The 21,745-nt window shown below is 46.4% G+C and overlaps 2 protein-coding genes across 2 annotated transcripts; one reads left to right on the top strand and one right to left on the bottom strand.

Annotated features, from left to right (window-relative positions):
- Positions 1-637: 637 nt before the first annotated feature.
- LOC119305543 lies at positions 638-16,191 on the bottom strand. Its single transcript, XM_037582038.1, has 2 exons — positions 15,918-16,191; positions 638-994 (listed from the first exon to the last, which is right to left on the bottom strand). Exons 1-2 carry the CDS (start codon positions 16,117-16,119, stop codon positions 876-878), a joined length of 321 nt encoding a protein of 106 aa, XP_037437935.1. The 5' UTR covers positions 16,120-16,191; the 3' UTR covers positions 638-875.
- Positions 16,192-16,926: 735 nt separating this feature from the next.
- Positions 16,927-20,089, top strand: LOC119308694. The gene is made up of 2 exons (XM_037584827.1): positions 16,927-18,334; positions 19,816-20,089. The coding sequence occupies exon 1, from the start codon at positions 17,027-17,029 to the stop codon at positions 18,308-18,310; it is 1,284 nt and encodes a 427-aa protein (XP_037440724.1). The 5' UTR covers positions 16,927-17,026; the 3' UTR covers positions 18,311-18,334; positions 19,816-20,089.
- The last annotated feature ends 1,656 nt before the right edge of the window (positions 20,090-21,745 follow it).

The following is a 21,745-nucleotide window of genomic DNA, read 5'->3' as shown; positions in this document are numbered from 1 at the left end:
ATTGTTGAATAAACCTGAATACTAGAATGTGATTGCATAAATGCCTCAAGCCACTTCGTCCCGGTGGCAACAACTTCGTTCAAACTGCCATTACCTTTCTTGAATGTGATCAATGCTGCACGATGTAAGTCCTGCCACCCCAGCGTACATATTTTTACTTAAGCTGCTTATAAGGCTAATAGGATCTGCTAGAAGGGTGTTTATGAAGGGAGGGGGTTGCAAACAGGGAGAGCACAAACAAAATTGGGGTGACACCGGGGAAGTCTTGATCCATGCCTCTAGGATAGTTCTACAAATGAAGCGCGAGCAGCGCCAACACCACGAAAGGACATCAGCGACGATGTTTATAGGGACGACATTAGGCATCGGTTGATGCATCGAAAGACCATGACGTTGTAGCTCTTCCAGGCCCCTGAATTGCGCCAAGATAAGGGCAGTGAAGAGCAGGCACAGAGAGGACGACGTTAGTAGCCCCAAAATCACCAACACAGGAGGTATGCAGCAAAGCGCCCTGGAGAACCACCTTCCAGACATTAGGCCCGTGTGCTCGACGTGATACAAAATTGATTTTTTTTTGAACCGGGCTTTACCCCTTTCCATTGCCAAGAACAGAAATACAACCAGTTCGAGCGAGAGTGTCAGGAGGAGGGAAAGAAGTAAAGCGAGTTCAAGCACTACCAAAAAACCCACCATACTCGCTCGCCATCGAAACGAGTACCATGGGGCAAAATCCTGGTAGCACATCATAACATCTAACCTATTACAATCACAAAAGCTCAAGAACAAGTATCAGAACCCAGCAACAAAGTCTAGCATTTATATAGTAATCTCGCCAAGAGAATCCAGCATCGGGGTTGCGCGCCTGTCTTCTTTCTTCAAGCACCCTGGATTGGTTGCTTGATAGCGCCGCACACCTTCATCAGCTTCATCGTGCCAGTTCTGATCATCTCGGCTTCGGAACGATGATCCTTGGCGTCCTCCCCTTGCTGAAGCCCTGCCCAGTAAAGAAGAAAGGAACACAAAGAAAACACAATCTCAAAAGGAGTCTTGATTTGCTTTTTTTCAAAGGTAGCTCGGTTGCGCGCCAACCAAATCGCCCAACACACAGCCGCCAGACCTACTGTGTAAAACTTTTGTCTCCCAGGAAGGAATTTGTTGCACCACACAAAGTACTGCCAGTAACTCGACGGACATCTATCAGTACCAAGAGCAACTCCAATCGGCCGCCATACAATTCTAGCCACAGGGCAATTGAAGAATAGGTGTTGCATCGTTTCAACCTGTTTGCAGAAGGAGCAACAGGGGTTCCCTGGCCATTTCTTTTTCCTCATGACATGCCTAGTGAGAATAGCGTCTTGCGACATCTGCCATAAGAAGATTTTGATTTTAAGAGGGATTTTGGCTTTCCAAATCCATCTATAATGGCAACCACTAAGAGGTTCCTCCAGCATCTTATACACCGATTTGGTGGTGAACTTGCCATTCTGGTTAAGTCCCCAAAATACACGATCGTTCCTCTCGACGAGGGGGATACTACAAACTGCAGTACGCATATCCTCCCATTGCTTGGACAGCTCAGGGGTAAGCCTACGTCTGAACATGTCGGTGTCCTCAAGCCTATCTTTTCTATTCAGGGTCCACGTAGGATAGTTGCATATCTCAAACAGACGAGGGTATTGGTCCTGAAACGGGGTCAGCCCATTGATTGGATCTTTCCACAACCTTATCAGGTTTCCAGCACCAGTTTCGATCTTCCTGCCCATCATATAAATGTTTTTGATTTTGAGTAGGGCCTTCCAACAGAGCGAGTCAGAGAATTTGGGGGAAACTTCAGCAACAGATGTGTTGCGAAGATATCTGGCACGGACTATATCCTGCCAGAGTCCTTTTTGTGTCTCTAATTTCCACCACCACTTGACCATGAGACTGATGTTTTGTTTTCTAAGGTCTTTAATGCCCAACCCCCCTTTGTTTTTGGATCTACAAATCTTGTTCCACTTGACAAGATAGTATCTCCTCTTTTTGTTACATCCTTGCCAAAAGAATCTGCGCCTGTGTTTATCCAACCTCTCGATGAAGGTCTTGTTCATAAGCCACATAGACATATGATATAGCGAGAGCTGGGTGACAACAGAATCAAGCAGAGTGTGTCTCCCTCCCATTGAGGCAGCGTTTCCAATCCAGGCATCAAATTTTTTTAGATACTTATCAACAATGAACTCCCAGTCCGAAGTTTTAAGATTGGCATAACTCACAGGCATCCCCAAATACTTAAGTGGGAAACTTCCAACCTCACAGTTAAAAATTTCTGAATATTTTTCTACCACATTATCATCTCCTCCCACAGTGAGGATCTCGCTTTTCTGGAAATTAACTGTCAAACCGGACATCATTTCGAACATATATAACAACAACTTCAGGTTGACTGCCTTATCCACATCATCCTCGATACATATGATTGTATCGTCCGCATATTGTAGAATTGCCACCCCATCAGGAATCAAGTCGGCCGCCAGACCAACAATCAGTTTACTTTTCTGGGCATTTTTAATCATTTTAGCGAGACATTCAACAGCTAAGTTGAACAGAAAGGGGGAGTGCGGGTCACCCTGCCTCACCCCTTTTTTGCTTTGAAAGTATGGCCCAACACTACCGTTTAGTTTAATGCTGACTGTCCCATTACGCAAGATTTGTTCAATCCAATTGCACCACTTATCATCAAAACCTCGCATCTTGTGGCACTCCAGAAGAAAGTCCCAGTTTACCTTGTCATATGCTTTCTCAAAGTCCAGTTTAAGTACAATCCCTACTCTCTTCTTAACATATGTGTAGTTAAGAAGCTCATGTAAGGACAGGACTCCGTCCATGATATTTCTCCCTTTAATGAAGGCGTTTTGAGTAGGACTAATGAGTTTGTTTGCATATACAACAACTCTACGATCAAGGACTTTCGTGATTAACTTGTATGGGCATCTCAATAAGCATATAGGCCTATATTGCTGAATCTTCTCAGCCCCAGAAATTTTTGGGAGAAGAGTGATCACCCCATAGTTCAACCTTTGAACATCCAACGTTCCTTGGTGGAAAGCTCTAAACAGGGCCATAATATCATCTTTAACTATGTCCCAGCACACCTGATAAAACTCAGCAGGAATGTTATCAGGCCCGGGGGCCCTATTGGGAGCCATATCAAACAGGGCCTCCTTAACCTCTTGCTCTGTAAACTCTCTACATAGATCCTTATTGTCTTTGTCATCCAATTTCTCCTCAGGGGACCAGATCCCCGGGTCCAGATGAATCTGGTTACCAGGAGCTGGCCCAAACAACTCTTTGTAGAACTCAGTGGCATGGGCAACCAGGTTGTCCGTGCCTTCAATCAAGGTCTCCCTACTTTGAGTGAATGTATAGTATTTTTCCGTTTCCTCCCATTGGCAATTTTGTGATAATAGTCAGTATTCAGGTCCCCTTTGAGCAGCCAGCGCTCATGGGACTGTTGAAGCCAAAAAATTTCCTCGTTAACTAGGAGCTCGTAAAGCTCGGCGTTGATATCCATCTTTCTACTATACAAGTCAGGAGGCAACATATCTTCTTCTTCCATTTCCTCAAGCATGGCAAGTTCCATACGTAGGTCCTCCTTCCTCTTCTTATCATGACCATACTTATCAGAGCCCCATCCTTTAAAGTATGTTTTAAATCTCTTCAGTTTGATATTTAGAATATCAATGGGATAAGAGGATGTAACCTTCCTCGCCCAAATCCTACTCACAGTAGGCAGAAACTTTTCATCTTTAATCCAGGACAGGTTGAAACGAAATTCACGAGGTTTCGGGGCTTCGCGCCCTTCTTCACCAGAGGATAACAAAAGTGGACTATGATCAGAGATCTCACGAACTAATTTCTTTACAGATACCAGGGGAAATATATCCTCCCAGCATTCTGACATGAGAATTCGATCAAGTTTCTCCAGTGTGGGGTGATTCTGGTTATTGGTCCATGTATACTTCCCTCCACTGATGTGAATTTCCCTAAGAGCTAGTGTATTGATGATGGAATTAAACAAGTCAGTGGCTTTGTTGTTCGACATCTTCTTATTCTTCTCTCCCGAATGTCGTAGGATATTAAAATCCCCTCCTACTATGTAGGGTACGGTCATGCCACTGCAACAGGAAGCTAGCTCAACTAGGAATTCATTTTTGAATTCATCATGTGCCGATCCATAGGCTACCAGCAAACCCCACTGGATCTTTTTTTGTATGTCATGCAACACTAGTTGCAGTATGTATTTGCCCTTAGTACAAGAGACTATATCAAACTTATCCCTCCGCGTACCGCATAGGATGCCTCCAGATTTGCCTGTGGAAGGCACCCAATTCCACTGGAAAATGTCAAAGGGATCGATTCTCCTTAGGCATTTAGGAGTAAACTCTTTTTTCATAGTTTCTTGCAAACCCAGGAAATCAAGGGAATGGTCACTGATCATGTCTGAGAGGCAGGTGGCCATTCCTTTCTTGCCCACCCCTCGACAGTTCCAAATGAGTCCTCTCATTTGGAACGTTTTTTGTGGAATTTGGTCTGAGTAACCCTACCAGGAGACGGGGCAGGGTTACATTTTAAATCCTCCTCAGTACTCTCCCTTTTCTGACTCCTAGTCACAGGCCTAGGAATCTTAACATTGGATTTACTATGTTTTTTCTTTTTAGGCTTAGCAGAAGAGATGCGCTCATAAATGTGTTCTTCCTGGTCTAACCAATCTAAACTCACAGGAGTTTCTTTACCAAACCATTTGTTACAATCAGAACATCTTGCTCATTGTCAGTATTATTGATTGAGTTTTTGTCATTTAATTCCTTTCGTGCACACTCAAGCTCTCTAATAATGTCAACGACAGCAAAATCATCATTGGGAATTTCCACCCCTATCAAATTCGCTCTACTAATCAACTCATCATTGGAAAGTGCATCGAAAGAATTCTTGAAAGTAGGGGCATTGTTACCTTCCAGGTTTTTCTTGCTGGCCATTTTCTTAGCCCTGTCCTCCACCTTGTCCTGCATTCCAGAGATGTTACGCTTGCTGAACCTCAGTGGGGCTTCAGGTGCTAGTGGGGGGGGGGGGTGAGAATGATCTCTTCAATGCTTTCAAGAGATGGGAGTTGTACCACATAACTGTTGGAAATATGCCCTAGAGGCAATAATAAAAGTGTTATTATTATATTTCCTTGTTCATGATAATTGTCTTTTATTCATGCTATAACTGTATTATCCGGAAATCGTAATACACGTGTGAATACATAGACCACAATATGTCCCTAGTGAGCCTCTAGTTGACTAGCTCGTTGTGATCAACAGATAGTCATGTTTTCCTGGCTATGGACATTGGATGTCGTTGATAACGGGATCACATCATTAGGAGAATGATGTGATGGACAAGACCCAATCCTAAGCATAGCAGAAAGATCGTGTAGTTCGTTTGCTAGAGCTTTGCCAATGTCAAGTATCTCTTCCTTTGACCATGAGATCGTGTAACTCCTAGATACCGTAGGAGTGCTTTGGGTGTATCAAACGTCACAACGTAACTGGGTGACTATAAAGGTGCACTACAGGTATCTCCGAAAGTATCTATTGTTTTATGCGGATCGAGACTGGGATTTGTCACTCCGTGTAAACGGAGAGGTATCTCTGGGCCCACTCGGTAGGACATCATCATATGCGCAATGTGACCAAGGAGTTGATCACGGGATGATGTGTTACGGAACGAGTAAAGTGACTTGCCGGTAACGAGATTGAACAAGGTATCGGTATACCGACGACCGAATCTCGGGCAAGTAAAATACCGCTAGACAAAGGGAATTGTATACAGGATCGATTGAGTCCTTGACATCGTGGTTCATCCGATGAGATCATCGTGGAACATGTGGGAGCCAACATGGGTATCCAGATCCCGCTGTTGGTTATTGACCGGAGAACGTCTCGGTCATGTCTGCATGTCTCCCGAACCCGTAGGGTCTACACACTTAAGGTTCGATGACGCTAGGGTTATAAAGGAAGCTTGTATGTGGTTACTGAATGTTGTTCGGAGTCCCGGATGAGATCCCGGACGTCACGAGGAGTTCCGGAATGGTCCGGAGGTAAAGATTTATATATAGGAAGTCCTGTTTCGGCCATCGGGACAAGTTTCGGGGTCATCGGTATTGTACCGGGACCACCGGAAGGGTCCCGGGGGCCCACCGGGTGGGGCCACCTGCCCCGGGGGGTCACATGGGCTGTAGGGGGTGCGCCTTGGCCTACATGGGCCAAGGGCACCAGCCCCTAGAGGCCCATGCGCCAAGATATAGGAAAAAGGGGAGAGTCCTAAGGGGGGAAGGCACCTTCGAGGTGCCTTGGGGAGGATGGACTCCTCCCCCCCTCTTAGCCGCACCCCTTCCTTGGAGGAGGGGGCAAGGCTGCGCCTCCCCCCTCTCCCCTGCCCCTATATATAGTGGAGGGGAGGGAGGGCATCCATACCTGAGCCCTTGGCGCCTCCCTCCCTCCCGTGACACCTCCTCCTCTCCCGTAGGTGCTTGGCGAAGCCCTGCAGGATTGCCACGCTCCTCCATCACCACCACGCCGTTGTGCTGCTGCTGGATGGAGTCTTCCTCAACCTCTCCCTCTCTCCTTGCTGGATCAAGGCGTGGGAGACGTCACCGGGCTGTACGTGTGTTGAACGCGGAGGTGCCGTCCGTTCGGCACTTGATCATCGGTGATCTGAATCACGACGAGTACGACTCCATCAACCCCGTTCACTTGAACGCTTCCGCTTAGTGATCTACAAGGGTATGTAGATACACTCTCCTTTCTACTCGTTGCTGGTCTCTCCATAGATAGATCTTGGTGATTCGTAGGAAAATTTTTGAATTTCTGCTACGTTCCCCAACAGTGGCATCATGAGCTAGGTCTATTGCGTAGATTCTTTGCACGAGTAGAACACAAAGTAGTTGTGGGCGTTGATGTTGTTCAATATGCTTACCGTTACTAGTCCAATCTTGTTTTCGGCGGTATTGTGGGATGAAGCGGCCCGGACCGACCTTACACGTACTCTTACGTGAGACAGGTTCCACCGATTGACATGCACTTGGTGCATAAGGTGGCTAGCGGGTGCCAGTCTCTCCCACTTTAGTCGGAACGGATTCGATGAAAAGGGTCCTTATGAAGGGTAAATAGCAATTGGCATATCACGTTGTGGTTTTGCGTAGGTAAGAAACGTTCTTGCTAGAAACCCATAGCAGCCACGTAAAACATGCAAACAACAATTAGAGGACGTCTAACTTGTTTTTGCAGGGTATGCTATGTGATGTGATATGGCCAAAAGGATGTGATGAATGATATGTGATGTATGAGATTGATCATGTTCTTGTAATAGGATTCACGACTTGCATGTCGATGAGTATGACAACCGGCAGGAGCCATAGGAGTTGTCTTTATTTTTTTGTATGACCTGCGTGTCATTAAAGAACGCTATGTAAACTACTTTACTTTATTGCTAAACGCGTTAGCCATAGAAGTAGAAGTAGTCGTTGGCGTGACAACTTCATGAAGACACGATGATGGAGATCATGATGATGGAGATCATGGTGTCATGCCGGTGACGATGATGATCATGGAGCCGCGAAGATGAAGATCAAAAGGAGCAAAATGATATTGGCCATATCATGTCACTATTTGATTGCATGTGATGTTTATCATGTTTATGCATCTTGTTTACTTAGGACGACGGTAGTAAATAAGATGATCCCTTACAAAATTTCAAGAAGTGTTCTCCCCTAACTGTGCACCGTTGCTACAGTTCGTCGCTTCTAAGCACCACGTGATGATCGGGTGTGATGGATTCTTACGTTCACATACAACGGGTGTAAGACAGTTTTACACAGCGAAAACACTTAGGGTTAACTTGACGAGCCTAGCATGTGCAGACATGGCCTCGGAACACGGAGACCGAAAGGTCGAGCATGAGTCGTATAGTAGATACGATCAACATGAAGATGTTCACCGACGTTAACTAGTCCGTCTCACGTGATGATCGGACACGGCCTAGTTGACTCGGATCATGTGATCACTTAGATGACCAGAGGGATGTCTATCTAAGTGGGAGTTCATAAGATGAACTTAATTATCCTGAACATAGTCAAAAGACCTTTTGCAAATTATGTCGTAAGCTCGCGCTTTAGTTCCACTGTTTAGATATGTTCCTAGAGAAAATATAGTTGAAAGTTGATAGTAGCGATTATGCGATCAGTAGAAAGCTTATGTCCTTAATGCACCGCTCAGTGTGCTGAACCCCAATGTTGTTTGTCGATGTTGCGAACATCGGACATACACGTTTTGATAACTACGTGATAGTTCAATTAAATGGTTTAAGTAGAGGCACCAAAGACGTTTTCGAAACGTCGCGGAACATATGAGATGTTTCGAGGGCTGAAATTAGGATTTCAGGCTCGTGCCCACGTCAAGAGGTTTGAGACCTCCGACGATTTTCTTAGCCTGCAAACTAAGGGAGAAAAGCTCAATCGTTGAGCTTGTGCTCAGATTGTCTGAGTACAACAATCACTTGAATCGAGTGGGAGTTGATCTTCCAGATGAGATAGTGATGTTTCCCCAAAGTCATTGCCACCAAGCTGCTAGAGCTTCGTGATGAACTATAACATATCAAGGATAGAGATGATGATCCTTGAGGTATTCGCGTTGTTTGACATCGCGAAAGTATAAATCAAGAAGGAGCATCAATTGTTGATGGTTGATGAAACCACTAGTTTCAAGAAGGGCAAGGGAAAGAAGGGATACTTCATGAAACGGCAAATCAGCTGCTGCACCAATGAAGAAACCCGAGGTTGAACCCAAACCCGAGACTAAGTGCTTCTGTAATAAGGGGAACAACCACTGGAGCAAGATTACCCTAGATACTTGGTAGATGAGAAGGCTGGCAAGGTCGATAGAAGTATATTGGATATACATTATGTTAATGTGTACTTTACTAGTACTCCTAGTAGCACAAGGGTATTAGATACCGGTTCGGTTGCTAAAGTGTTAGTAACTCGAAATAAAAGCTACGAAATAAAAGGAGACTAGCTAAAGGTGAGCTGACGATATGTGTTGGAAGTGTTTCCAAGGTTGATGTGATCAAGCATCGCACGCTCCCTCTACCACCGAGATTGGTGTTTGCGTTGAGCTTAGACATGATTGGATTATGTCTATCGCAATACGGTTATTCATTTAAGGAGAATAATGGTTACTCTGTTTATTTGAATAATACCTTCAATGGTCTTACACCTAAAATAAATGGTTTATTGAATCTCGATCGTAGTGATACACATGTTCATGCCAAAAGATATAAGATAGTAATGATAGTACCACTTACTTGTGGCACTGCCATGTAAGTCATAATGGTATAAAACGCATGAAGAAGCTCCATGTTGATGGATCTTTGGACTCACTCGTTTTAGAAAAGTTTGAGACATGCGAACCATGTCTATTGGTGTATACGCATGTAGAAACTCCATGCAGATGGATCGTTTGGACTCACTTGATTTTGAATCACTTGAGATATGCAAATCATACCACATGGGCAAGATGACTGAAAAGCCTCGTTTTCAGTAAGATGGAACAAGATAGCAACTTGTTGGAAGTAACACATTTTGATGTGTGCAGTCCAATGAGTGCTGAGGCATGCAGTGAATATCGTTATGTTCTTACTTCACAGATGATTCGAGTTAGATGTTGAGAATATTTACTTGATGAAACACAAGTCTGAATTATTGAATGGTTCAAATAATTTCAGAGTGAAGTAGAAGATCATTGTGACAAGAGGATAAAATGTCTATGATATGATCACAGAGATGAATATCTGAGTTACGAGTTTTGGCACACAATTAAGACATTGTGGAAATTGTTTCGCAATTAATACCGCCTGGAACACCATAGTGTGATGGTGTGTCCGAACATCATAGTTGCACCCTATTGGATATGGTGCGTACCATGATGTCTCTTATCGAATTACCACTATCGTTCATGGGTTAGGCATTAGAGACAACCACATTCACTTTAAATAGGGCACCACATAATTCCGTTGAGACGACACCGTTTGGAGAAACCTAAGTTGTCGTTTCTTAAAGGTTTGGGGCTACGACGCTTATGTGAAAAAGTTTCAGGTTGATAAGCTCGAACCCAAAGCGGATAAAATGCATCTTCATAGGAAACCCAAAACAGTTGGGTATACCTCCTAATTCAGATCCTAAAGCAATATGGATTGTTTCTTGAATCGGGTCCTTTCTCGAGGAAAGGTTTCTCTCGAAAGAGTTGAGTGGGAGGATGGTGGAGACTTGATGAGGTTATTGAACCGTCTCTTCAACTAGTGTGTGGCAGGGCACAGGAAGTTGTTCCTGTGGCACCTACACCAATTGAAGTGGAAGCTTATGATATTGATCATGAAACTTCGGATCAAGTCACTACCGAACCTCATAGGACGACAAGGACACGTACTACTTCGGAGTGGTAAGGTGATCCTGTCTTGAAGGTCATGTTGCTAGACAACAATGAACCTAAGAGCTACGGAGAAGCGATGGTGGGCCCAAATTCCGACAAATGGTTAGAAGCCATGAAATCCGAGATAGGATCCATGTATCAGAACAAAGCATGGACTTTGGTGGACTTGCCCGATGATCGGCAAGCCATTGAGATAAATGGATCTTTAAGAAGAAGACGGACGTGGACGGTAATGTCACCGTCTATGAAGCTCGACTTGTGGCGAAGAGTTTTTTCACAAGTTCAAGGAGTTGACTACGATGAGATTTTCTCATCCGTAGCGATGCTTAAGTCCGTCGGAATCATGTTAGCATTAGCTGCATTTATGAAATATGGCAGATGGATGTCAAGACAAGTTTCCTTACTAGTTTTCGTAAGGAAAGGTTGTATGCAATACAATCAGAAAAGTTTTGTCGATCCTAAGGATGCTAAAAGGTATGCTAGCTCCAGCGATCCTTCTAAGGACTGGAGTGAGCATCTCGGAGTTGGAATGTATGCTTTGATGATGATCAAAGATTTTGGGTTTGTACAAAGTTTATGAGAAACTTGTATTTCCAAAGAAGTGAGTGGGAGCACTATAGAATTTCTGATGAGTATATGTTGTTGACATATTGATGATCAGAGATGATGTAGAATTTCTAGAAAGCATATAGGGTTATTTGAAAGGTGTTTTCAATAGAAAGCCTGGATTAAGCTACTTGAACATTGAGCATCAAGATCTATAAGGATAAATCAAAATGCTTAATAATACTTTCAAATGAGCACATACCTTGACATGATCTTGAAGGTGTTCAAGATGGACCAGTCAAAGAAGGAGTTCTTGCATGAGTTGTAAGGTACGAAGTTAAGACTTAAAGCTCGACCACGGCAGAATAGAGAGAAAGGATGAAGGTCGTCCCCTATGCTTAAGACGTAGGCTCTTCAGTATGCTATGCTGTGTACCGCACCTGAAGTGTGCCTTGCCATGAGTCAGTCAAGGGGTACAAGAGTGATCCATGAATGGATCACAGGACAGCGGTCAAAGTTATCCTTGGTAACTAGTGGACTAAGGAATTTTCTCGATTATGGAGGTGGTAAAAGAGTTCGTCGTTAAGGTTACGATGATGCAAGCTTGACACCTATCCGGATAGCTCTGAGTAGAGAGACCGGATACATATAATGGAGCAATAATTTAGAATAGCTCCAAGTAGAACAGTTGTTTGGAATAGTTCCAAATAGAGCGTGGTAGCTGCATCTAGGAGATGACATAGAGATTTGTAAAGCACACACGGATCTGAAAGGTTCAGACCCGTTGACTAAAACCTCTCTCACAAGCAACATGATCAAACATAAAACTCATTGAGTGTTAATCACATAGTGATGTGAACTAGACTACTGACTCTAGTAAACTCTTGGGTATTAGTCACATGGCGATGTGACCTGTGAGTGTTAATCACATGGCGATGTGAACTAGATTATTGACTCTAGTGCAAGTGGGAGACTGTTGGAAATATGCCCTAGAGGCAATAATAGAAGTGTTATTATTATATTTCCTTGTTCATGATAATTGTCTTTTATTCATGCTATAACTGTATTATCCGGAAATCGTAATACACGTGTGAATACATAGACCACAATATGTCCCTAGTGAGCCTCTAGTTGACTAGCTCGTTGTGATCAACAGATAGTCATGTTTTCCTGGCTATGGACATTGGATGTCGTTGATAACGGGATCACATCATTAGGAGAATGATGTGATGGACAAGACCCAATCCTAAGCATAGCACAAAGATCGTGTAGTTCGTTTGCTAGAGCTTTGCCAATGTCAAGTATCTCTTCCTTTGACCATGAGATCGTGTAACTCCTAGATACCGTAGGAGTGCTTTGGGTGTATCAAACATCACAACATAATTGGGTGACTATAAAGGTGCACTACAGGTATCTCCGAAAGTATCTATTGTTTTATGCGGATCGAGACTGGGATTTGTCACTCCGTGTAAACGGAGAGGTATCTCTGGGCCCACTCGGTAGGACATCATCATATGCGCAATGTGACCAAGGAGTTGATCACGGGATGATGTGTTACGGAACGAGTAAAGTGACTTGCCGATAACGAGATTGAACAAGGTATCGGTATACCGACGATCGAATCTCGGGCAAGTAAAATACCGCTAGATAAAGGGAATTGTATACGGGATCGATTGAGTCCTTGACATCGTGGTTCATCCGATGAGATCATCGTGTAACATGTGGGAGCCAACATGGGTATCCAGATCCCGCTGTTGGTTATTGACCAGAGAACGTCTCGGTCATGTCTGCATGTCTCCCGAACCCGTAGGGTCTACACACTTAAGGTTCGATGACGCTAGGGTTATAAAGGAAGCTTGTATGTGGTTACCGAATGTTGTTCGGAGTCCCGGATGAGATCCCGGACGTCACGAGGAGTTCCGGAATGGTCCGGAGGTAAAGATTTATATATAGGAAGTCCTGTTTCGGCCATCGGGACAAGTTTCGGGGTCATCGGTATTGTACCGGGACCACCGGAAGGGTCCCGGGGGCCCACCGGGTGGGGCCACCTGCCCCGAGGGGTCACATGGGCTGTAGGGGGTGCGCCTTGGCCTACATGGGCCAAGGGCACCAGCCCCTAGAGGCCCATGCGCCAAGATATAGGAAAAAGGGGAGAGTCCTAAGGGGGGAAGGCACCTTCGAGGTGCCTTGGGGAGGATGGACTCCTCCCCCCCTCTTAGCCGCACCCCTTCCTTGGAGGAGGGGGCAAGGCTGCGCCTCCCCCCTCTCCCCTGCCCCTATATATAGTGGAGGGGAGGGAGGGCATCCATACCTGAGCCCTTGGCGCCTCCCTCCCTCCCGTGACACCTCCTCCTCTCCCGTAGGTGCTTGGCGAAGCCCTGCAGGATTGCCACGCTCCTCCATCACCACCACGCCGTTGTGCTGCTGCTGGATGGAGTCTTCCTCAACCTCTCCCTCTCTCCTTGCTGGATCAAGGCGTGGGAGACGTCACCGGGCTGTACGTGTGTTGAACACGGAGGTGCCGTCCGTTCGGCACTTGATTATCGGTGATCTGAATCACGACGAGTACGACTCCATCAACCCCGTTCACTTGAACGCTTCCGCTTAGCGATCTACAAGGGTATGTAGATGCACTCTCCTTTCTACTCGTTGCTGGTCTCTCCATAGATAGATCTTGGTGATTCGTAGGAAATTTTTTGAATTTCTGCTACGTTCCCCAACAATAACTGCATGAAGTCTTCATCCCAGGATCCACCTCACCAGTGACCTCCACAATCTGAGAAGGATTAGAAACAGTCTGACAAGGAGTAACAGATATGTTATGTGTGTCTTTTTTCACCTGAATATCTTGCGCAGCATCCTCCATGATATCAGGATTCCTGGGAACAATCCAGCGAGAGGAATCAACCACCCCTTCCCTCATCTTCTCCTCAATCTCTCTCTGCATTGTTTCAATAAGCAGGGAGCCATCCCCATCACTTTTAGTAGAGGGAGACCCCTCATTGTCATCGTATAGCAGGCGACAGGCCTTGCCACCACGATAGGAGCCCCTAGTATTGCCATGTCCAGCAGACTCAGGCTGCTGCACCCCTCTCTCATGTTCAGTACGTTTCCTCTTAGGAGTCTGATCAGCCTTGGTTCCATCCACAGGGATGAGATCCTCCTCTTTTGCATTTCCAGGATTCTTGACCAAAACCTCCTCAACCTCGTAAGTAAACCTGTAGAAGCGTCCTGCCAGCACTCCTTCAGCAGTGGCAGGAAGCTGAGCTATCGACCTACACCCAATCTTAGCTCTGACAGAAGAAGGGCGATTTATAGTTGACATATCGACTTCCAGAGTAATCCCAACTAACGCTCCCACATAAGCTATAGTCTTATCACATCTCTTGTTAGGCGGAATTTTACCAATCTTGACCCAAGCAATTTCAAGCAGTCCCTCAGAATCAATATCTTCAGACCAGGGAGATAATTTAACACTAACCCCACACTTTTTCAGCTTAATATGTTCAACAAAAAGAGCTCTCTCAACCTCTCTAGGGTTCGGCATTCTTATAACAAATTTTTGTGGAGCAAAGAATCTAGCAGAGCAGCGCCACCCCTGACCAACATACACGCTCAGCTCGTGTTCAATATCCTTGGTCAGAGCCGAGCCATCAGTGATGGTGACAACAATATTGAAAATATTATCCCTGTTCTGTCTATCCACACTAAAATCAGGGATGTAAAAGAAACCCTGACCCTTAGTTTGAAACGCACACATCACAGGTGTGTGATCCCAGGGGAAGAACTCACTGCAGACAAAAGACAGATGACCCCTCTTTTTGCATCTCTCACAGAACGCCTTAGGGCATCTAACAGTAAAGTGCCCAAGCAAATGGCAGATCTGACAAGCATCACAAGGAGGAACAACAGTACCAGAGGAGGAGTACTCGCGGTTACCAGCAGTCGGATTGTTCTTGTCGACGGTGTGGTGATCTTTTTCACTTCTGGAGTCCCCATCTCGGATCTCTTGACGGTGGGGAAGAGCTGCCTGTTGCCCTCCGGCCGCAACCGGCTCCTGAGTGTCCTGCAGGTCACCGCCCTCCCCATCCCACCTGGATTGGCGGTTTCGGTTCTCCTGCAGGTTGCCGGCCGCCTCTTCCCACTTGTCGTTGGTGGTGGAGGAGCTCCCCGCCTCCGTCTTGCGCTTCCAGACGTGAGTATCGAATCCACGGCCGCGACCGCGGTCGAAACGCCCGGCGCCACGCCCCTGGCGGCCCGCACCAAACCCATCCCCTCTCATCTCAGCAGGAGGCTTCTCTTTGGATCTAGCAACAGGATTCGCAGGCAATCTATCCGGTGGTTTCTCTCTGGCTCTAGCAGAAGGGTTGGTGGGGGATCGAGATGCAACTACTTGGGCAAAGGAACGCAAATCGCCATGGATTTTGCCTTCCCACCAATCGAAATTGGGACGAACCCTAGATCTGACGGGAGGCGGAGCGCTCCAGAAGTGGGCGAGCCCCTCGTCGAGATCCAAAATGGAGGAAGGGGTGGCTGCCGTGCGTTTTATACCCGCGGCGCCCCCAGAAACCCTAACTCCGCCGCTTCCATGGCGGTCAGATCCACTCTCGCCTACGTGTCGACCATCCGCGCCATGGTGGACCGGTCCGCGCCCCAGGATCCCGGGCCCATCCGTCAGACGTGGTGTTCGGCGGTGTGCGCCCCGATCGACACGGCCGCTCCCGTGTACCGCCCGCCCATGCAGCGGGCCATGCGGTGGCGTGATCTCACCGGAATTTCCGCCGATCGCCGGCGCTCTGTCGCAAACCCTAGCAAAGTGGCAGGGAAATGCAACAATATCGCCGATATCAATCCACTCACCAGGGCGAAGGTAGCGAGCGTCCACCGCGTGTCCCCTTGCGTCGAGCAGCACGATCCGGAGGGCGTCCCCGCGCAGCCATAGCTCGCCGTCGTCGAGCGTGACGCGGCGCGCGGTCACCAGATCCGTAGCAAATCGAACTCTCCATCGTGCATCATCGGGCGTGGCCGTAGCCGCCGTGGTGGAGGAGGAGCCGCCGTGCATCGTTCTGCCGGCGAGCTTGTTGGCACGGTGCACGCGGCGGTCGCAGGCTTCTGTTTGCGTTCCTGCTTTGGAGTCTGTTTATTCTTCGGCCTGCTCTGAAACAGAGCATCGCAAATGAAACAGCATGCCACACAGAGTCTCTTTGTCTCGATTATATCGTGATACAAAATTGATGTAATTAGGTTCATATGAGAGAGTAAAACAAAAACTTACCCATGGCAGAATCACCTAAATCACACGCAGTAATTATTCGTCAAATGTTTGTCTTCACGTGTAAAAATGCATCCTACATTTCCGTTCTTTCTTATTATAAACATGTAAAGTAAGCTATGCAGACGTCGAAAATACAGTTGCATTTGAAAAACAAATTCTAAAATTCAAATAGGCTATGTAAATTGCTCCGTAGCCCCACCACAAGTACACCACCGCTACCGCTGTTTTTTTTTTTGCATGGCATTCTTTCTGTTTTTTTAACACAGTACAGATGCAAGCGCTCATATACACGCGCATACACCCATCCCTATGAACGCACACACGCACACCCTACCCCTATGAGCACCTCCGGAAGACTGAGCCGGAATATCATCTTGAAATTTCACAGTCCCTCTAACCATCCAACCATAGGTTGGTTCGCAGGCGTTCTTTCTGTTTGAAAAGAAAAGAAAGATAAGCGTGTAAAATAAGCTACGTATGTAAACTTCAAAAATACAATTGCATTTCGAAAGAAAACAAATTCTAAAATTTGAAATCGGTCCACCCCTTTCATCTCCCCATTCCTCCTTCCACCGGAGCAGAGCGTGCCTTTTCCGCTGCTTTCGGGTACTCCGATCTGCTCCCTCTCCAGAACCCTCTTCTGCCAGACCGCTCCACCACAAGTACGCCACCGCCACCGCCACCGCCACCGGCAATGGCGCCGAAGACTGGGAAGAAGAGGGGCGGACGCAAGCCCAAGCCCAAGCCCAAAACCCCACCTTCCTCTAGCTCGCCGACCTCGGTCCTGCCGCCACCGCCGACGGAGACGAAGGCGGCCGACGTCCTCACCGGGGACGTGCTCCGCAACGTCCTCCGCCGTCTCTCCCTCGTCGACCTCCTCCGCGCCGCCCTCGCCTGCCACTACTGGCGCCGCGCCGCCTCCCGCTGCCTCCCCCGCGCCCCTCCCCTCCTCGGCTACTTCCATCACCCCGTCATAACCTGCCTCCCGCCGCCCGTCAAGCAGAAGCACCAACCCCTCCAAGACGCCGTCTTCGTCCCCCTCGGCTCCTCCTCCCCGCTCAGCTCCCTCGATTTCGCCCCGGGCGCCTCCCGCTACAAGCTCTACGACTCTCTCCAGGGCCTCCTGCTCCTCGAGCCGACCGCGGCGCTCCCCGGGGGGATCCTCCCGCGCTTCCTCGTCCTCGACCCGGCCACCCGCCGCCGCGCGCTCCTCCGGCCGCCGCCGCGCTCCACGGTGCCCGATGACCGCCTCTGGCGCCCCTCCAGGTTCTACATCGGCTCCGCGCTTCTCTCCCGCGCGCACCCGAGCAAGCTCTGCTTCGAGGTCGTCTGCTTCGCCATCGACGACGGGCACCCGCGTGCCTGGGTCGCGTCCGTCGACGAGGGCCAGTGCCGCTGGCGCGCGCTCCCGCGGGCCGTGGACGTCGAGGTCGAATTCGAGCCCTGGTGCTTCGAGCGACGCTGCGTGCACGCCGCCGGGAAGCTCTATTGGCACATCTGCAACTCCGGTCGCGTGCTCGTGCTAGACCCTTCCACACTGCACTTCTCTTACATGCTGGCGCCGGCTGCACTGTCGGACCACTTCAGCAAGTACCGCGTCGGGGAGATGCCGGAGGACGGGCAGCTCTGCATCGCGACCGTGGAGAACCAGATGATGCAGCTCTGGGTGCGTGGGGAGACCAGGTGGAGCGACAATGGGTGGCGTCTTGAGAGGGAGATGAACCTTAGCAAGTTGTACGACGCACTGCCGGGCGTGCCCAGGGACAGGAGGGCCAGGTCGGCGAGCATCATGCTCACCGACATGGACGCCGGCCGCACAGGGAAGCTGTTCATCCAGATGCTGGGCTATGGGCGCTACTCGTTCGATCTCAAGACTTGCAAGCTGGAGCGCCTGACGATGGAAGATGGCAAGGAGTACGGGGACCCCATCTTCGCCTACTCCCTGGCATGGCCGCCTGCCTTCCTGGCTGAAGCGTAATGGCTTGACGAATTTTGGCCATTTGTAAGATCTTCCTTCCCTCTTCATGTCATTTTTTTCCCAGTGATATTGCTTGATAAAATGCCTACCCGCTCCTATACATTTTCATATGTGTTTGCGTTTAAGGTTTAACTAGGTTGTTGCATGTGTATAAATGCATCAGCTTTACTAGGCTAATATCTTTGGAAGCACAAGCGTATCCATTAGTAATAGGATCTGTAATGTTCTCTAAGGATTTCTCCCCCCGCGGCAAGGAATGAGAAGTCACTATTCCAAAATGGAAGTTTGTTTTAGCAGTTCTTATATATCTTACCACATTGTCTTCTTGTTGGTTAGAGATAATATATTCTGGTGGTAGAAGAGCTAATAACATTCTTTGATCATCCTGTTCTGATTGCTTCCCAAAGCTTGCCGGTAATTAGTAATTCATCTTTACATTAACTTGAAAGCACTTTACGGATGAAGTTTGATGGCATCATGGCACTATATCCCTTCAATTATGGTCCCTTTAAGCGACTTCCATAGCACAGATTATTTAGCACGCGGGAAGTAAAGTTCGCACCAATGCCAACATAATGTTCATTTGTTTACCTACGCAACTTTTACTTGGATTGCATTGAGTTTCAGCACACATTCCACCTGTTCTTGTTTTAAGTTGTCATAGATAACTTTTAGCTTACCTTCAGAATTCCAAGGGTGATTGCAAAATTGAATTGAAGTTGAAGTTAGATTTTATACAAAAATTACTAGGAATCCACTGGATCTTAGTTTGTTTAAAGAAAACAAATCTTTTCGTAATTTTCATGGTGATTCCTCTTTTTTTTGTCATGGTCCTTATCTGATAGAATGAAGGAAACAAATATTGCTAGTATTTGTTATGCAATGTGACCCAGAACGGATTTGAGGTTAAAATAGCTGAAAATACCCATGAACCGCCTCATTTTAAACTTACCTTAATTTTCTTTTCTTCTCTTTCTTTAACTTTTTTTTGGCGGTGGGTTGGGTCATATTTATTCTTAAGTTCTGTAGTGGCACAACCAATTTCCCCCCTTACATTAGGCGATCTTTATGGTTGACAAGGATACTGCTTGTTCTTTTGAGTTATTTTTCTCAAATTGACCGTTAGAAGGCCAAAGAAACCTCTTAACTCTAAGCGATACTATTGGTGTTCATATGATTATTTGTGTGTTCTTCATCATCCTGCTACTTGTTAAGCACTTTGTAGTTCATTGCATGCAGTCAGTAGATGTTTTCAGCTCCCACGCTATGTACCTATTTTGTGTGGGGATTTGGAAGTTCACCGAATAGCCCATTTGACGCATTTTCGCTGTTCATAGTTGTCACTTTTTTTTCCGATAAAGTTCATAGTTGCCACTATTTCTCAGTTCGTCTGAATGTACAATCTTATCTTTTGGTTAAGTATTTTACCAGCAGCTCAGCTCATTTGCTCAAAATTGCACAAATGTGAATCCCCGGTTGATGATTCTATCATTGCTATGACTCAGGGCGGTGACCACGTTCCGAGATTTTGTTCGAAGCCAGCTCACATGCTTCCATTTCTGGTGACTACTCACCACTGCGCCACTGTGATGTTCCCCTTTCATTCAGCACGAATCGAAGGCTACCTTATTTTCTCTATGAGACTGTTATAAGCAATGTCGCCTTCATGCTATCTGAGCATCTTTTGGACTAGATGATGTTCTGAAGACGCATCAATTTGTGCTGATCTTTCACTCATGGGTTTGCTTGTTGCCAGTGGTACTTATTGCTTTTTGGCTACCGCGTTTCTTCTCCCATGCTTGTTAATTTTTGTGTCATGTGATGGTCAAACCAATGGCGTGAATTTGTATGTGCTCCGTGCGAGATCGCTCGCAGTCTTGAATCTAGCTAGTGCTCTCGCAGTCTTGAATCTAGCTAGTGCAACTGAACCAGATTTTTCTCGAATGGAATGGGAAAGCGTGTAAATTTCTCTAATTCATAAATACTCCCTCCGTCCCATGATATAAGAACGCGTAGTGTTAAAAACATTATTATATTTTGGGACAGAGGGAGTGGTACAGTGCAATTGTGTTCGAGGGGGTTACACCATCGAAGAACTAAAGGATCATGGACACATTAATAGATAATAGACTGAGAGAAAATTTTGTGGCAAGTGCTTCTGGTGTTGCCAGGAGGACGGTTTCCCGTCAAAGTGTAGCTGTGGTCGCCCCTCGCCAGACCTGGCAAAAGGCAAAGGCTTCCTTGTCTCGACGCAGGACAGGACTGACACGGCAGGTAGCCTATGCGTTGCAGCCATATGGAGTATAATTTTTACTAAATGACCCCGGGCTATTTCGTCGTCTGACCTCATTCTGTGCATTTTGAAACCGAACCAAAAAGCTATACCGAACCGAACCAATTTTTACGGTTTTTATGGTTTCTGGTTGGTACGGTATGAACTTTCATACCGTTTTGAACTTTGGTTTATATGGTATATACCCAAAAACCGAATGGTTAACCGAATAAACCGTAGTAAAAAAGAAATTTATATTTCTTGAGGCAAACAGCAATATAAGTTATCATTTTTCTTGTACACGAGTCAAATCACTACCAAGCACGTATATTTTTCTCGTAACATAGTCATTTTTCTCTTTAAAAAATGCTAAGCGCGTTCATAACCATCAACAGATGAATCCATTTATGCATATATAGTTATATACTACTCCCTCCGTTTTATTTACTTTGCATATTAGAGTTGACTGAAGCCAAACTTCGTTTGACTAAGTTTATAAAAACAATATAAATATCTACCATAACAAATATATGTAATGTTAAAGTACATTCAACAATAAATCTAATGTTATTGATTTGTTATTGTATATGTTAATATTTTTGTTTATAAACTTTGTAAAAGTTTACAAAGCTTGACTTTGACCAAAGCTAATATGCGGACTAAATAAAAACGAAGGGAGTATTTATGTAAAATAGTATGTGTTTTGAGTTATAAATTTGTAAATTGTTATTATGTTATTTTCAAATTCGCGTCAGCTTTGGTTATTATGGTATATACTGAAATCATACCGAAATAATTCGGTATACCGAAACCAAACCGTATTTTAATTTCACATCATATTTACCGAAGTATTAATATTGTACAAACCGAAAAACTGTATAAACCGAATAAACCGAACGCACAGAGCGAGTCTGACCCCCATTCGTGCTGAACCGTAAGGCGCCACACTTGCACGTCGCCGCGCCGCCCGCCAAGGCGCCGTTGACCGACGACGACAATCGGCCGCCAGTGTGGCAGTCGTCAAAAGCGCCTAGCCCGAAGGCGCAACCACGCTGGATGAGTCGGACTTGTGAGCATGACCGTGTTATCGTTGGGTCAGACTGTCTGATATAGCCGAGTACCGGTGGGTGTGGTAGCTGCATCCGGCTAACATATCGGATAGT

This window comes from Triticum dicoccoides, chromosome 5B (genome assembly GCF_002162155.2).
Source record: "Triticum dicoccoides isolate Atlit2015 ecotype Zavitan chromosome 5B, WEW_v2.0, whole genome shotgun sequence".
In the NCBI taxonomy this organism is placed as follows: Eukaryota; Viridiplantae; Streptophyta; class Magnoliopsida; order Poales; family Poaceae; genus Triticum; species Triticum dicoccoides.
Note: the sequence above shows the minus strand (reverse complement) of the source record. Positions and strands in the feature narration are given on the sequence as shown.

Coding starts and splice junctions, on each gene's coding strand:
- LOC119305543 (XM_037582038.1), bottom strand. CDS start 16,119: ATGCACGGCGGCTCCTCCTCCACCACGGCGGCTACGGCCACGCCCGAT. Junction 995..15,917: donor CGCTCGCTACCTTCGCCCTG/GTGAGTGGATTG, acceptor TTTACTGGGCAG/GGCTTCAGCAAGGGGAGGAC.
- LOC119308694 (XM_037584827.1), top strand. CDS start 17,027: ATGGCGCCGAAGACTGGGAAGAAGAGGGGCGGACGCAAGCCCAAGCCC.